The sequence below is a fragment of the Dromiciops gliroides genome, chromosome 1 (genome assembly GCF_019393635.1).
Source record: "Dromiciops gliroides isolate mDroGli1 chromosome 1, mDroGli1.pri, whole genome shotgun sequence".
NCBI classification, from domain to species: domain Eukaryota; kingdom Metazoa; phylum Chordata; class Mammalia; order Microbiotheria; family Microbiotheriidae; genus Dromiciops; species Dromiciops gliroides.
In genome coordinates this window covers 761213491-761230521 of record NC_057861.1, presented here as the reverse complement: position 1 = coordinate 761230521, position 17031 = coordinate 761213491, and the positions used below count along the sequence as shown (strand labels likewise).

At 55.0% G+C, this 17031-nt stretch overlaps 1 protein-coding gene across 1 annotated transcript in view; it reads left to right on the top strand.

Moving 5' to 3' along the window:
* IPPK (inositol-pentakisphosphate 2-kinase) overlaps positions 1-17031 on the top strand; it is a 48838-nt gene that overhangs the window by 14824 nt on the left and 16983 nt on the right. Inside the window, 5 exon segments of the mRNA XM_043979488.1 lie at positions 2332-2427; positions 13069-13135; positions 13521-13642; positions 14570-14659; positions 16640-16698. Coding sequence (XP_043835423.1) covers positions 2332-2427; positions 13069-13135; positions 13521-13642; positions 14570-14659; positions 16640-16698 — 434 coding nt within the window.

Genomic DNA, 17031 nt, shown 5'->3' with positions numbered 1-17031 from the left:
AGTGGCACCCAGTGGGGCCTTGGCAGAAGGGCAGGCCTCTAGCAGACTTTAGTGAGATGGCACAGGGGCAGGGTGAGGGCCGGATGGGGAGGCCCCAGTTTGGCTGGGGTGCAGTACCTGAAATGGTGAGTGACGTGGGGTGAGGTAAGGCTAGACAGCTAGGCCCGAGGAAGGTTAGGGAAGGCCGTGAAAGCCAGCACCATGTGTTCTGTTTTATTTGGCAGGCACCAAGGAGCCACTGGTGGTTTTTTGTCAGTAGTGCTGTAGGATCGACTGGAGAGAGATGGGTGAGGGTGGCTGCACCGGGCACCCTGGGTGTGGAGAGCAGCTCGCTGAGGTGGGGCACGTGCCGGAGCTTACAGTAGGGGCAGGAAGGCTTTGATAGCTGACTGGATGTGGGGAATGAGGGCTAGAGAAGAAGCCAAGATGAGTTCCTGGGTAGGGGTGGTGGCAGTGGGAAGTGGCACCATCATTCCACCACTCTCTCGCACTGGCTGAGGTCTGTGTGGGCTGGCCACGTCTCTGCAGACACTTCCTCTTTTGATCCTCATGGACTTAGAGAAGTTCCGAGAGTACGAGACGTTGCAGAGGTAGAGGGAAGAGTAAAAGAGAACCCCAAGATTGGGAGGATTGGACGTTCAGTGAGTCCTGGGGCCCCAGGAAGGAGTGAGCGAGGAAGGACCTCAGGGGCTCAGCCTGGGAGATGGAGCTGCCCCGAAGGGGCTGGGACAGAAGAGGATTTGGGGCCTTGACTGCGGGGTATGAATGTCGAGAGGAAGAGAGCAGGGCCGGGAGAAGGGCTCCATCCAGCAGGAGATCAGGGCGATGGCCAGAAGCTTGCAAAGTAGGGAGAGAAGAGACCCATCACTGTCTGCCCTCAGAGTGCTAGAGATTTGATGTGGGAGGCGAGAAGACAGAGAACATGTATGGAGGCAGGGAGGCCGGCGTGGGCAAGATTGTGGTCAGGTGAAGGAGACTCAGAATCTGGCCCTGAAGTTTGAAGGGGGATGCTCATTTCCAGTTGGAATCAGAGCAGGCTTCATGGAGGAGGTGACAGCTGAGCTGCCCTTGGAGAGAGGGGGGAGGCTCGACCAAGTTTGTTTGAGGAGTGGGGGCTCCTGGTGGCGGTGCGCAGGACCAAGAGGAGAGAGGCCGAGCACAGTGGAGGTGGGGGGCCCGGCGCGAGAGTTTAGGAGGAGGGCAATATTGGTGGGACTGGAACAGGGAGAGGCCATGGGAGAGGGCTTGTGGGAGCAGAACTGACTACGACAGGGCTGCGGCACGGGGGGGGGGGGGGGGGGGGGGGGGGGGGAGGAGTCCAAGGCACCTTCAAGGTACACACTAGGGTGGCTTGGAAGGTAGTGGGGCCGCAAAGAGAGGAGGGACCTTGGAAGAAGGGTTAGTCTTTGAGGAAAGATGATGAGGACCACGGGAGTTGGGCTCAAGGTGCGCGGGGCTGGAACGGCGGACCGGAGAGCTGTGGCTCATGGACAGGGTGGCTGTGGGCGAGGGTGGCCATGGCAGAGCTTGTGGAGAGAGAAGAGGGGCTGAGGTAGAGGTGTGGAGGAGCAGACTTGGGAGGGGAGGAGTGAGGGGTATGGCCTGAGCCACCGGGCAGGGAAGGGCGGCCCAGTGGTGAGAAGTGCCCCCCAAGGGCAAGGACCTTAGAGACTTGCTTGAGCTGACAGGAAGGGACTTTGACCAGAGCACCTTGAGTAGAGCGGGCAAGGCAGAGGCCCGGCTGGGTGGGCAGTGCCCTCCCACTGCGAAGCAAGTACGGTTGGAACCCTGGTACCCCCACATTTTGCTTCCTAAGCCAGCTTGGATGCCCGTGCCCTAAATCTCTTTTCTGGCAGCTGGGTTTCTGCTGGCTTCATTGGCTTTGCTACCAGTGCGGCTTGACTTCTTGGGGCCTGTTTGCCTTAGAACAAAGAACTGGCACACGGCTCCTTCCTGTTGAATTGGCTGAGAAGGGGGGGAGACCCTGAGCTCCTCGGCCCATGGATGAGCAGGCAGATGGATGGCCAAGGGCAGACGGGAGTCTGTGAGAAAGCACCTTAGAGATTGCCCAGGGTGTGAGCCCCTGCCCCCTGCCTCCATCCCCTGCCTCTATCCCCATTCCTGCCCCTGCCTCCACCCTGTACCCCTGCCCCTCCCTTCGGTTCTGTGACCCTGAGGGGCTGGCGCCTCATTGCTTTGTCTGCATGAAGCTGGGTCTGCCCCAGGAGCAGCTCTGCTGCTCGCTGTTGGTCTTGGCCGATTGCAGATAAAGAAGGGTTATTCCCAGGGAAGGAATTCTGGATGTCTCATCGTCACCCTTGTCTTTTACAGACTTCGGAGGAAATATTTCGCCATCTGCAGAACATAGTGGACTTTGGCAAAAATGTCATGACAGAGTTTTTTGGGGAGAATTACGTCCATCACGGGGTAAGTCACTTGTGGGCCACCATGTAGGGCGCCAAGTCGGAGCACGTAAGGGGGTGCCTTGGACGTGATGGCCCGTGCTCTCACTCCTGTGGGCCAAGTGTGTCCCTGGGTTCAAGGGCATCACCTTGGCTGGCCCTTCCTGGGAGGGCCTCACTCAAGGGGAGACGGCAGTAGTGTTCCACTGGACTTCCCAGGTCTCTAGGCTGTGCCTGACTTGGGGTGTCTGAGTCGACTAGATGGCCCAGCTTCTGGAGCAGACTTCCAGCACAGCTGGGGCCAGCTCGGGGCCTGATGGAGGAGGGGACACTGTGCTCGCCCACATCCAGGGCTTGTTGAAAAGGCCCTGGATGAATGACTGTGACATTGGCGGGGATGTCACGATTTGCAGTTTACTGGATTGAAGTGAGGCAGGACTGTGCACGGTCACCAGCCTCACCCTCCTTCAGAGCATCTGGGTCTGGTGGTAATATATACATCAGGATGCCTGGAGATGGCCCCTGATGTTTAAGGCAAGGGGGCTAAGTGACTTGCCCAGGGTCACACAGCTAGTGAGTGTCTGAGGTGAGATTTGAACTTGGGTCTCCTGACTCCGGGGCCAGTGCTCTATCCATAGTGCTCCCTAGCTGCCCGGGGGCACGCAGCCCTTCAGCCACACTGTCTCCTGTCTCCTACTTTATTTTGTGATGCCAGGCAGCTGGAGAAGGGCAGGGTCAGGTCTCAGGGTCGCAGTATTAAAGACGGCTCCTTTGGTGGGAGGGCCATTGGCAGGCTATGCTGATGCTTCTGTTTATCAAGCAGTCCTTAGTGGGTCTCCTCCGGACGCCAGCCCTTGACCTGGAATTGAAGAAAGTTAAGTCAAGTCAATGAGCGTTCATTAAATGCCTTAATAATTGAGCAGACAAACCCAACCCCACCGGCCGATGCAGAGACCACCTCACTCCCACTTCCTTGGCATTTAGTTTCAAACATGAGAGTTTATTACCGGGAGTGAGTCAGATGTATCTGCTGTAACAGCTTTGGGGGGAAATGTGCCTTAGTAGAGAGCTGTGGATGCTGGGGACCCCATGGGTCATTCCCAAGGGAACGGACAGACAATGCCCAAAGAGGTTGGTGGGAGGAAGCCACAGAGCCCTGGCTGAAGCCCTGGGCACTCTCTCTTGTGGGTTTCTGTGTCTTTTGTGCCCCAACAAAACGGCCTCTGATGAGGTGGACGGACAGATGTTCCCCACGAGCTGAAGCCTCTCCTCACTTGTGGAGGGCCTGGCCTTTGTCTGGGCCGGGGCTGGGAGTCAGGGAGGGATCTCTTGGATTGCGGTGGGTAGGCCCAGGCTCGCAGGAACCCCGTTCGGCTGGGGAAAGAAGGCTGGGTCTCCTCTGAGCCGGGAGTTGGTGCTGCACGGTTTTGGAAGTTAGCTGCTGGCCTTCAGTCACATTGGTGTTGGCCGTGGGCAAGGGTTTTGTTGGCCAGAGTGATGCTAGAAACAGGCGTGTGAGGGGGGCGGTCGTGAGGAGGGGGAGAGCACCGGGCTTGGGAGCAAGGAGTCAGCAGGCCCTCCTGGTGTTGTGATCTAATGCGGGGCGGTTTCTTTACTCGCCTGGCCCTTTCTCTGGTCCATAGATGACCCCAGGCCAACTTGCCAGTCAACCAGGCAGCCAAACTTTATGTGCCGTGGCTGCTAGCCCCAACAAGCCTGTCCCCTCCCCCACCTGGGCTGCCACCGCTCAAGGTTTCTTCCTGGTTTCCTGCTGGGGTAGGACACCCAAAGCCCCCCTTAGCTCCTGCATACACCCCCATAGACTCCCCCTGACCAGACCGTGAGCTTAGTTCCAGAAGGTGCCGGCCCTGCAGCTGATTCGGAGGCTGGGGGTAAGTTTCTCTGGTGCAGCCTGCCTGGGGCTGTGGTGGGATGGCAGGCCCTGCTCCCCCTTCTGCCAAACTTCCGTGGTGTCTTTGGCTGGAAAACAATCTCAGCTGTCTTTTCGTGGGTTCTGCTGCTCCAGGAGTGGTTTTCTGGCTGTGTGTGGAGTGTTTTTGGAGTAATTGTGTCAGGAAGTCTGAGTGTTTATTGCCTTTCCTCCGCCATCTTGGCTCCGTCCCCCAGTGAACAGGTCTCAGGAGCAGCTTGGCGATAGGGGGTGAGTCCTAGGGTGTGAGCATGAGGCTCTGGGAGGACGGGGGCAGAGGGGGAGGCGGGGGAGGAGGTTGGAGGAAGATGAGGGCTCTGCTTGGGGCTGTGAAGCTTAAGATGCCTGTGACATTGAGGTGTCTAAAAGTAACAGGCAGTGGGAGATGGAAGGCCCCTAGGGAGCAGGTAAGATCACCCAGGGAAATCACAGAACAATGAGGAAATGGGTTGTGGAGACAAGCTCCTGAGCAGTCAGGCCCAGGAACAGCGGCTCCTCCTTTTGTGCTGCCTCCGCCAGGCTGCTCCGAGGGAGTTGTTCTGGGCGTGTTCTGGCCAGTCATTAGCCGTGGCTGGCGCCACCCTGGGGATCTGCAGCCAAGGACATTCAAAGTGAAAGGGCTTCCAGTCCAAATGGCTTAACTCCTGTTGTTTTTCAGGAGTCAGTCATTGCCCAAGTACTTATTCATCCCCAGCTATGTCGAGAGAGGAATAAGTCATGGGAAGTGACTAAGTGCCGGGATGTGGAGGTTGGGGGGTTTTGTTGAGTCCCTAGTTGAGGGCAGAGTCAAGAGAGCAGAGAGCCTGTTAGCCTGGCACTGAACCCGTAGAGGCAGGGGCACTGGCTTGGGGAGACTGGGAGAGAAACACTCTGAGAATCTCGATGGGGTGGGAAGTATGGGATGAAGAACTCCCCAGAGAGGTCACTGAGGGCTGGTGCTAGTGGAGAGCGAGGGTAATCCCACTCCCCTGCCGTGGACAGGGGGTCATGTGAGAAATGGGAAGCCTGGGAGGTGGTCTCAGAGGGTGTAGAAGATGGTAGGAATGAGAAAGGCGAGAGCACTGTGTTCTCCAGAGAGCCAGTGAGGGGGGGGGGTGTGACTTTGGGAGTTGGTAGGCTTGCGTGCAGGGGGTTGGAACTAGAACCTGGTCGTGAAGCTTCATTATCCTGGGAATGGGGAGGGGACCCATCAGTTGGGTGTCGAGCTCCTGTGGGGGATCTTTGTCCCCTGGGGCTAGGCAGCCCCCAGTATAGAGGCTGGTTGTGAGCTGCATTGGGGGGAGCTAAAGGGGTAGACACTAGGTCAAAGCTTCCAGGGCCTCTGGCAGTGATGTGTGCATGGCACCCAGGTGTCGTTGGGGATTGGAACAAACAGGACAGTGTGGGGGTGGGGCTGCGATGGAATGGCTGGTTTGGACTGTGAACCCTTCTTCCAGGGGCCGGGCTACCATTGTGCAGCTGGCCAAGAGCCTCAGGGAGGAAGAGGGAGCGGGACCCCATTGTTAGCTCACAGTCCTCCTCTTCTGCATTTCTTGTGTGGACATGCATGTGTACATAAGTACACACATGAGAGCCACGGGTGGAGTACATGTACCTATACGTAGGTATGTGTATTTATGGATGTAGACACACTGCACATGTATGTAATAGAAACTGTGGCTCTGCCCAGTTTTTGGAGGATCCCACCAGGTGTCTGGGCCTTCTGACCCTTCCTCCTTAAGGTGAGTCACTGACACGCTCAGTTGGCCTCCAGATTTTCTTAGCTCCCTAACAGTCCCTGTGATGTGGGGGGCCATGGATGGCCTTCATTTTATGGATAAGAAAAGTGAATGCCAGGGCTCAGATGGGCTATCTGGTCACAGCTTGAAGGCCGGGGGCAAGGTCTGAATGCAGCTTTCACCAAATGTTCGTTGACATGTTCTTCGCTTCTACCCCCTAGCTCCTGACAGACCAAGAATGGTCTAGTGAGTCTTGGTTGGGGCCTGAGACTGAGCAATGTCTTAAGCAAAGGCAGGTCACATTGAGCTGCTCTGGATGCTACATCTGGGAGGAGGCAGGCCAGAGTAGACAAAAGACCCTCACAATGTGAAGACCTTCCCCTTCCCCATCAGTGACTGTCACTTGGTAATGATTTGAATGATGCCACCTACTGAGAAGACCTTGCTGTGGGAAAGCCTCCACCATGAGGGAAAAATGCTCAGAGCATCGTAGGCTTTTCCTTGGCGTCAGGAAATGACGTTTGCTCATGGGGCTGGTCTAGCTAAGGCTACCAGCCAATCAACTTGAGGAGCCCTCTTATTTTCTGGGAGGAGACAGGAAGGAGGAGAGGGAATCCTGGGCGGAGAGCTCTTGGGCTTTTGGGTTCCTGACTTAGTGGTGGTGGCGGCAGAGGGCTTCACAGGAAATTTGAGGAAAGATAGGAATGCCAGGCTGTTGGAATTCTGTTCTCAATCTTTTTCTATTTTCCAATAAACCCTTAAAAACCTAAACTCGTTTTATCAATGATTTTAGTCAGTTTCCCTCAAAACTGGGGGAACAGATTAGAATCCACATTTAGAATCTTAAATTACACACACTCAGGGGTTATCTAGTCTGTACAAGCTTGGGAGTGAATCTTTGTCAAACCCAAAGAGGATGATGTAAGAGGGAAAAATGTGGGAACCCCTGTGGCTCTCTTCTGCAGGGCTGAGAAGAAAGCCCAAAAATTGGGGGGAAAGGCTCACAGAGAGTGGGGGAGCTGGCCAGGTCCCTGATATGTTATATGTGTACAATTACATTAAACTTTTTTCCACATCAGTCATGTTGTGGAAGAAGAATCAGAATAAAAGGGGAAAACCTCAAGAAAGGGAAAAAAAAAAGAAAAAGTATAAACAAGATGGTTCAATCTGCATTCATATTCCACAGTTCTTTTTTTTCGGTGGGGCAGTGAGGGTTAAGTGACCTCACAGTTCTTTTTTGGGTGTGGACAGCATTTCCTATCATGAGTCCTTTGGAAATGTCTTGGATCATTGTATAGCTGAGAAAAGCTAAGTCTAGCACAGCTGATCATCCCACAGTGTTGCTGTTACTGTGTACAATGTTCTTCTGGTTCTGCTCCCTTCACTCAGCATCAGTTCATGTCAGTCTTTGCAGGTTTCTCTGAACTCCACCTGCTCATGGTTTCTTACAGCACAATAGTATTCCATTACATTCACATACCACCACTTGTTCAGCCATTCCCCACCTGATGGGCATCCCCTTGATTTCCAATTCTTTGCCACCACAAATATAAATATAAATATTCGTGTACACGTGACTCCTTTTCAGAAGGGCGCCTTGTAATAGGAGCCTTTGGGAGGTGCTGGCTGTGTCCTCTTGGCTCTCACACAGGCAGCCCCCATGGGAACTGTCCCTGAGCTAGCATTGGTTTAAAGCTGTGTCTGTTGCCATGGAATTGACTTGAAGGAGATTCTTTTGTTTTTTGGGTTTTTTTTGCAGGGCAGTGGGGGTTAAGTGACTTGCCCAGGGTCACACAGCTAGTAAGTGTCAAGTGTGTGAGGCCGGATTTGAACTCAGGTCCTCCAGAATCCAGGGCTGGTGCTCTATCCACTGCACCACCAGCCGCCCCTGAAGATTCTTTTGATCAGAGACTGTCCCGCAGAGCCTGCCGGCCAGTGTCCTGGGACACCTCACACTGTCACAGTGTGGGCAGCTTGGTGCCATGTGTGAGAAACAGAATGGTCTCTGCCTGGTTTTCTGGCCGCTGTACTTCCCACCTGGAAGCTGAAGGAGATCTGTGGGCAGGTGCCTTGCACGAGTCATTGCCGTTCCTCATCCTTCCCCAGCGAGTGAGGCTGGAAGCAGGGCGATGGTGCCGCTGGCCTCCCATCTCCTCTGTCTCTGCTCTTGTTTCGCCAGCCCTTCCGCCCCATCCATCCCTCCTCTGCAGACTGGACTCCGGCTCCACTGTCCTCAGTCCTCTAGGACAGACTGACTGAGCACGCCGCCATGTCCCCAGACTCTTAGGACAGAGGCAAGGCCATCCCTGGCCTCAAGGGGCTTATGGTCTATCAGAGAAACCACAGGCAAATTGAGTGCCAGCATTCTTAGTCAGGGAGAACAGGAAGTGGACTTCAGAGGGTTGGGAAAGGCTCCTGTGAAGAGGAGATGTTCGCTGGGACCCGGAGGCAGCCAAGGGAGCTGTGATGAGGAGATGAGGAGGGGGGCTGGGGCAGGCACCCGGAGCTGAGACGGAGGGGAGCTCTTGCGCTCACACGACTCTGACTCTGGCGCGGGGCCTTTCTCAGGTGCTTTCTGACCTTGTCCCTCCCACACTCAGAATCCTTGAGCCGGCTTCCCGTTGCCTCCTCAGGCCACCATGGAAAGCCCCCTGTGGTCTGGGCTTGACCGTTGGCCCCTAGGCTGATGACCGTATCTGGAGCGTCCTCCAGTCTGGAGCACCCTTGCTCTTCCCCCTTGCCTCTTCACTTCCTAGCTCCCTCAAATGCTCTGGTCAGGCACGACCTCCGTTGGGAGGGTCTTCTTGCACATGACATAATTTTGTCTTTATCTGTGCCCTGCGTGTGTCTCCCTGAGGACAGGCGCCGTTCTGTTTCTATCAGGGTTCTTTTCATGCCTTAGCAGAGTTCCTGCCAATAAACATTTATCAGTGTCTGCCTTGTGACCGACTCCATGCCAAGCACTCTGATTTGTTTAGCATCTTCCAAGACACATCTCCTATTGTTCTGATGAAGCCACAAGCCTGTTGGCTCAACTGCATCCTGACAGGGTGTGTCCAGTTGGGTGTGTCTGGTGCCTCTTGATGGGAATAGGCTGGATCAGCCAGTCATTCTGGAGATGGGAGTGGGCACCAGAATTGTCCCAGGAATTGAGGTCAGCTGCCTTTTTTTTTGGGGGGCAGGGCAATGAGGGTTAAGTGACTTGCCTAGGGTCACACAGCTAGTAAGTGTCAAGTGTCTGAGGTTGGATCTGAACTCAGGTTCTCCTGAATCCAGGGCCAGTGCTTTATCCACTGCCCCACCTAGCCGCCATTTTGAAGAAGCCCCTTCTTCCCCACTTTGGAAGTTGGATGGTTCATTTTTTGTGTAGGGCATTCTTGTGGCTCCTTGACAGGTCAGTGACATCAGTGACCTCTGCTAATCCAGTCAATCCTTAGACAGGGCTGAATATTGGAAGGAACTGGCTAGAGGTCACCAGAGCTCCCCTGAGGCCCTAACCTTGAGCCATCTGGAGTCAGGAAGCACCCGTGTGCCTGTGGCTTCCAGTGAAGCAGTCATTCGGCCAGCTGGCATTTATCCTGCTAAGAGACCAGGAGGAAGGCCTCCCCTGCCCTCAAGGGTTTTACGGTCCATTCGAATGTAAGGGAGAAAGCACGATACAAATAAATGTCGCCTTTTCAGTCTTAACAGTATTTTGGTTTTTTCCAGTTACATATAGAGATTGTTTTCAACACTTGTTCAAGTTTTTCTCTTTCCCTCCCCAAGATGGTAAGCAATCCAATAGAGGTTCTAGATGGACAATCACATTAAACATATTTCTGCGTTAGTCATGTTGTGAAAGAAGAATCAGAGCACAAGGTTCGGTCTGCGTATAGATCATGCAGTTCTGGAGTCCTTTGGCATTATCTTGGATCATTGCATTGCTGAGAAGAGCCAAGTCTGTCACAGTTGATCATCACACAATGTTGTTGATACTGTGTGCAATGTTCTCCTGGTTCTGCTCACATCACTCAGCATCAGTCCACCCAAGTCTCTCTAGGTTTTTCTGAAATCTGTCTGCTCATCATTTATTACAGCACAATAGTTTTCCATGACATTCATAGACCATAATTAGTTCATCCATTCCCCAATGGATAGTCATCCCCTGCATTTCCAGTTCTTTGCCACCCCAAAGAGAGCTGCTATAACTAGGGTATGTACAGTCCCATAGCCTCTGGGCATAGTTCCAAATTGCTTTCCAGAAGGACTGGATCAGATCACAACTCCACCAACAGTGATTCAGTGTCCCAATTTTCCCACAGCTTCTCCAACATTTCTCATTTTCCTTTTCGGTCATATCAGCCAGTCTGATAGGTGTGAGGCAGTACCAATAAATGCAGCATGAAGACCGGCTGACCGGCTGTTCAGGCCTGAATGTTCTTAGGGTGTTTAGAAGGGCTGTTTAGGGCCTCCTGGAGGAGCAGCTCCAGGGAGTTCTAGGGGACTCATGGATACTGCCATTTTTAGAGCTGGATTGACTCCAGTCTTATTCTGCACTTGGAGGAAATGCAGGCCCAGAGAGGACAGACTGACCTTGGCTCCAGTCCTGCGCTGCTCATTAAGGATAGAGCCAGGACTAGACTTGGGGTCCAGATTAGGGGCAGGGACTTGGCCGGCTTCAAGGCACTTAGGTGTCCTGTCCTAGCCCAGGCAGTGAAAGGTCACCATCTGCCCCCGTGCTGCTTGAATGACTTTGCTTGGTAGGTGGACTCTGACCCTTCTTGGGTGGCCCTGGCCTCACCTCCGGGAGGAACACTGGACAGGTCACTGTGGCTTTCCTTGGGACGAAGCTCCTTGGAGGCACATGCCTGGCGGTAGACGGATACTTAGCTCAGAGCTTCCCAGTGCGGCCCCATGCCCCCATGCCCCCATGCCCCATGCCCCAAGAAAGGCCAGTGACCAAAAGAAGCGTCCCATAGACCCTGACATTTCAGATGGACGCCTTTGACTGGGAGATGGTTAAAACTGCTGTGTTAGATGAATGCAGTGAGATCGCTGAAAGGAACAGTGACTAGGGAGAATACAGAGACTCACGAGCAGACTTCTCTGAACTGATGCACAGTGAAGGAAGTGGGTCCCAGATGGCTGCAGTAAACCAACCCCAGCTGGGAAACGATGGTGGCTGGGTTTGGCCCCAGACGAGAGCTGGAAGAAGTCTCCCATTTTCTTTGCTCGGGGTGTGTCTGTGGGGGGGGGGGGGGTTGGGGCTGGGGGGAGTGGAGGCGTGGGCCTGGCTAAACCTTCCCCTCTTTTTCTTGTCTGTTCTGAGGAATGGCGGTGGGGTGGGGTGGGGGCGAGGGAAAGGCAGATGGGGAGCTAACAGTGGAAATGAAAAATGAAGAGGAAGACCTTGTGTGAATAGTGGCCCCAGAGCAAGGAGGGCACAGTGGCCCAGGACCCCTATGATAAAGGAAGGCGTGGAAGGGCTGATGGAAACAGACTGGCAGCTTCTGGGGAGTCTGGACTGGAGGAAATCTTAGAAGATCTCACCTGCTTTTCCCTACTGAAAAGTAGCTTCATCACATTCAGGGAATGACCCAGCAAGAGAAACAAGAAAAGGGGAGAGGGGCAGCTAGATGGCGCAGTGGATAGAGCACCAGCCCTGGAGTCAGGAGGACCCGAGTTCAAATGTGGCCTCAGACACTTGACACTTACTAGCTGTGTGACCCTGGGCAAGTCACTTAACCCCCATTACCCTGCAAAAAAATAAAGAAAAGGGGAAAAGGTGAGCCAGGCCCACCCGCACGGTGAACTCCCATTCCACATCCAGTGCCCTTTGAGCCTCCCCTTTGCTGGTGCGTGTGCTGCCCCCCTTACCAGGAGCTGTCCTACGAGGGCCAAGTGGCACTTGTATAGGGGGTTCTTATTTCTCTGCTTCCAGTGTGGGCTGTGCGACCTGGGACAGGTCAGTGGCTGGCTCTGGACCTCTGTTTCTTCCTCTAAAGATGAGGCAGTTGGCACCTTCTTGCTCCAGACTGGGCCATGCTGCCTTCTGACTTGGCTGGTGCTTCTTGGTTCTGGTGGATGCTTCCCAGGCTGGGGGCTCCGGAGATGGAGGGATTATGGCCTTTCCCCAGGAGGCAGGGCCTAAATGAACCTCCAGCCCAGGCGAGAAATGGGGAAGCTCTCGCCCTCTTCCGAGCCCTCCAGAGAAGACTGAAGGGCTTCTGGCATGGCAGGATGGTGGGATAAACCGCAGCAGACCTTAGCCCAGCCTGTGCATGACTCAGCAAGGCCCGTTGGTCACTGCCAGGGAGAAGCTGTCTGTGGGCAGGGAGGGCCTCACGGGGAGACGAGCCCCATTCCTTCTAGAAGTTGGAGCTGAAGCCTGCACAACCTGCCCTCTGGACCTGTTTGCGGGTCCCTTGGTACACATTGGGACAGTGAGGGAGAAATTCTTTGTTTAGGAAATGGAAACCAAGCCTGGTGGGTGGGTGGGCTGGGGGTCTTGGATGGAGCCAGGTGCTGAGCCTCAGACACTGAACCTCCCAGAGAAGAGCCTGGGATCTTCTGATAGGATGGTTCAGCTTTGTGTGGAGTGAGTGGTAGGGCTTGTGTTTGAGTGGTAGAATCTGGGGTGGGGTGTTGTGTACTTGTGGGTGTGAGCTTGTGCAGCTGGGCATGTGGCTGGGTGTGTGCACACTTGTGTGAGCTTGGGGTGTGCTTGTGAGTGAGCTTGGTGAACTTGTGGGTATGAGCTTATGTGGCTGGGTGTGTGTGAGCTTGGGGTGAACTTGTGGGTATGAGCTTGTACAGCTGGGCGTGTGAGCTTGAGGTGTGAGCTTGTGCAGTTAGGCATGTGGTTGGGTGTGTGTGAGCTTAGGGTGTACTTGTGGGTGTGAGCTTGCGGTGCTTGTGCAGTTGGGTGTGTGCCTGCTTGTGTGCGCGTGTGTGTGTGCCTCAGTGGGGGTATCTCCCGGGGTGTGGCCCAGAGCTTTCTGCCGCTACCACTGACTGCGCATCTTTTGTCTCCTTTCAGGAGGTAGTTCAGCTCCCTCTGGATTTCGTGAAGCAGCTCTGTTTAAAGATCCAGGCTGAGAGACCAGGTACAGAAGGTTCTGGAGCAGCCAGAGCCTTTGGGGCTGGGATGACTGGTTCATCGCCCTTATTTCCCCAGTGAGGGGAGGGGACTTTGAAACAAAGGATGAAGAAGGAAGGAGAAAAGGGGGCTCTCCCTGTCTGAGGCCAACCCCGCACCCGGCACTACCACCATCTTGGAAGAAGGCTTACCCTGTGTCTCAGGGCTCCAGGCCTTGCCCTAGACCATCTTCTCTTTCCAGGGCATCGGGGCGCACTTAGAGCCTGGCTTTTTTTTCTGCAGTGTGGCCGGCTGGGCCTGGGCTGGGAGGGCGGAGCTAGACAGGCCCTGGAGTCCTGGGTCTCCAGAGGCGGCTTGAGCTGACCTCTGGGCTTTTTCCTTCTGTCCCCCAGAATCTCGCTGTGATAAAGACCTGGACACTCTGAGTGGTTATGCAATGTGCCTTCCAAACCTCACCAGACTACACACCAGCCACTTTGCAGAACACCGGCCCATTCTGTGTGTGGAGATTAAGGTGAATTGGCCTAGCTGAGTCCTGTGCGGGCGGGACCGAGGCTGCTGCCTACGAGGGCCCCAGTTCCAGCTGGTGGACAGCAGGGTGCCCCTTTCTAGGGCAGGGCCCAGCGGTGGAGGGGGGGGGTGTCAGGTGCCCATGTCCTGTTTGCATGGGAAGAGGGACCGCCCTTCATTTGCCTAAGCCAGGGGCCTGGTTCCAGGGGATTCTGAGCCGGGAGGGAGCCCCCCACCTCCCAGGGCAGGTGGAGGCCTCCAATGCTTTCTTATGGGCCTAGCCTTGGTTCTTGGGCCCCGCTTTGGGTCCCTTCAGGCTGAGAGGGCCAACCTCTGCCTTGGACCTAGGTGAGCCCTTGTCTCCATCCTGTCTGGGGCTTGGCACGCCCTCCCTTATGTCAGTCTGGTCTCTGTTATTAGCTCCTCTCATTTCCCAGGACATTTCTCCCCCTCCTCAAGACCTTCCCTCAGTTTAGGAAAACCAGCCCACACATCCAGAAGAGCCTGACATTACATGCAGTGTCCCACACCCATAGTCCACCACCTCTGTAAAGGAGAGGGCGATGCCTTCTCCTCTGCTGTTGTTTGTAGGTCCCCCGCCCGTGTCTCTGCTCCACTTAGGATGGTGACTGCCTTAGCCAGCTTGTATCCCGGTGCCTGGTTCAGGGATGGCCTGCCTCTCTCCCCAGGGCTCAGCAAGGGCCATAGCTGACAGGGACACGGCTTCTCCCACCAGGGATGATGTCCCAAGGTGGGATGGAGCCAAAGAAGGTCGCCTAGGCTGCTGGAGGGCTGCCCCACCCTCGCCTAGCCCAGGATGGTTCAGCTGCAGACACCCAGCCTGGCCAGCGCGGCCTTTGGGCTTCTAGCGCTGACAAGCATCTCTGTGGGCTTCCTGGAGTGTATCCTGACCCTGCCTTTATATTTGCAGCCAAAATGTGGATTCATTCCCTTCTCCAGGCATGTGACCCAGGAGATGAAGCACAAAGTATGTCGGTACTGTATGCATCAGCACCTGAAGGTACTTGGTCCTGCCCTAGTCTGGGGGGGATGGACTGACTGGGCCTCCAAGAAAACTCCAGGATCAAATGGAAAATTCTCTGTTGGTCCTGTAATGTCTCCCCCTTCCCTCCTCTTCCCGTTGTCTGTGACCCAGTGGCCCTGGCCCTGCCTCCCAGCTTCCCTTTCCTGGGGTGCTCCCCCCCCACCCTGATCTTTCACAGTTTGTTGTGTCTGTAGCTTGTTTATACCTTGTTGTTGTCTCCACCATTGCATTGTGAACTCCTTGAGCTCTGTGGGGCCACTGGGCGTCCCCCTTCCCGTTTTTCTCGGCACATAGTAGGTGCTTAGATGCTAGCTGGCTTTCTGACCTCCCTAGGACCCTGTGAGGAAGGTGCTGTTGTCACTCCCATTTTACAAGGCCCTTGAACCTTATAGAAAGACCCCCAAGGTCAGACAGCTTCAAGAGTCTGAGGCCAGATGGGAGGAAGCACGTGGGCTGAAAAGTGCCTGACCCTCCTCTCTCCATGAAAGCGAGGGCGCGAGTGTGGAATGCCTTCATTGCATCAGCTTCCAGCTGATTCAGATGAATGTCACCAAGGGTGTGCCAGAGAGATGACGCCCGTGACGGGTGTGGGCCCTCTGTGGTGGGTGTGGGCAGTGGCAGTGGCCGGCTGTTTGTGTGATCAGGCTGAGGGATGATGACAAGGGGCTTAGCCCCAGGGCCCCGCTGGCTGCTCTGAGGTGGCAGGAGCAGGTTGGGGGCTGGGTGTGGGAGTGTATGGATGAGAGTGGCCCAGGGTGGGTAGTGATCCCTATCCTTGGAGGGCTCCCGAGTCCATGTGGGCACAGCACAAACTTCTTCCATCTTTGTGCCCCCGCTCCAGACATCCTTGAGAAGCAGGTGGAGAAAAGATAAGGGTGCCAGAGAACTCAGAGGCAGACCTGGCATCAGCTGCCACATTGCCCAGCTCCCAGGGCACGTGTTGTAGCAGCTTCATAGATGGGCTTCCTGTTCTCGCTGTCTGCCACCCTGGGGTGTTCTAGCCAAGCTGGGCCGCCCCTTCCCCTGGTAGAGAGTTAGTCTGTTTGTGGGCAGCCACGGGGCTTTTCTTTGTATGAGCAGACCTGTGGCCCTCAGTCCCCCTCCTGCCTCCCAGTCTGTTCCTCCTTTCCCGTGGGAGTCTGGGGACAGTCGATTGCTCTGCCCTCTCTTCCCAGATGCATCTCCCCCTCTCCAGCCTGTCCGTGCCCCCTTGATTCTCTTTGCCCAGACTGGGGTTGTCCCCCTCCGCAGCCTTGTGTCCTTTGCCTTTCTCAGTAGTGGTCCCTAGAATGCACCAACCAGGCCTGCGCCCTCTGTGGTGCCTGGGCAGCCAGTTTGGTGAGAAGGGGCTACCATCCCTCGAGTTTCTAAGTGTGTAAGAAGGGAGGAGCGGGGTCCGGGATGCAGAGGCCTGCAGGTCGGGTCAGTGTGGCAGCACTTGCTCCCACCGCTGAAGAAAACATCTTGGCTTAGTAGTTTATTGGGTGTTTTGGGGCTCAGTTTGTGCTCAATCCATAGCAGAGACACCTCTGGCTTGGAGAGAGATGTCTGACCCATCCCCTCTGACATCCTCGCACGTCTCTCTGTAACATGGGTGAAGCTGGCAGGACGGTTGAGTGACCTGGCAGTGGCCCCTCTCCTCCCTGACCCTGCTGTACCCTCCTGCCCAGAGGTCACCCTGCGGGTGGACCCTGGGTTGACAGCTCGGCCGCCATCCTTCCTCCATCTCCCCGGAGTCTGCAAAGGCCTTGAGAGAAAAAGGTTTCTTGACATTTCTAGAGACACAAGAAGCAAAGTTTCACATGGGTTTCCGCCCCATGGTAACCGATCAGCGCCCTTGTGAATTTTGTTGTTCTGGAGTATGTAGATGCTCATGAGTTTGCGATCATCATAACTAATTAACCAAACGAACATGAATCATTACGAATAATGAATGGTTGTTATTTTTTTTAACAGGTGGCAACTGGCAAATGGAAACAGATCAGTAAATACTGTCCCCTAGACCTCTTCTCAGGGTAAGGATGTGTTCTGACCTGGTCACTGGGGGGTGGCTGGAGGGGGGCCCAGAGGAGCTGGTGCCTCCTCTTGTGGAAGCTGCCTGGCCAGCAGACTCTCTTGGCCCGTATTGATTTCGTGTTCAGTGAATTCGGTTCAGGAACTATTCAGGAGCATTAGATGGTAGTGACACACGGACACTGGTAAGTGTCAGCTGGCGGAAGCCTTGCCGTAGCTCTTAGCACCATTTTACAGAAGAGGAAACTGAGGCCTGGAGAGGCCTTCTCATCAGTTACAGAAGGATTTGTGGCCAGGACTTCAGGCCCCTGGCCTTTCTCCGATAGCTCCATTCG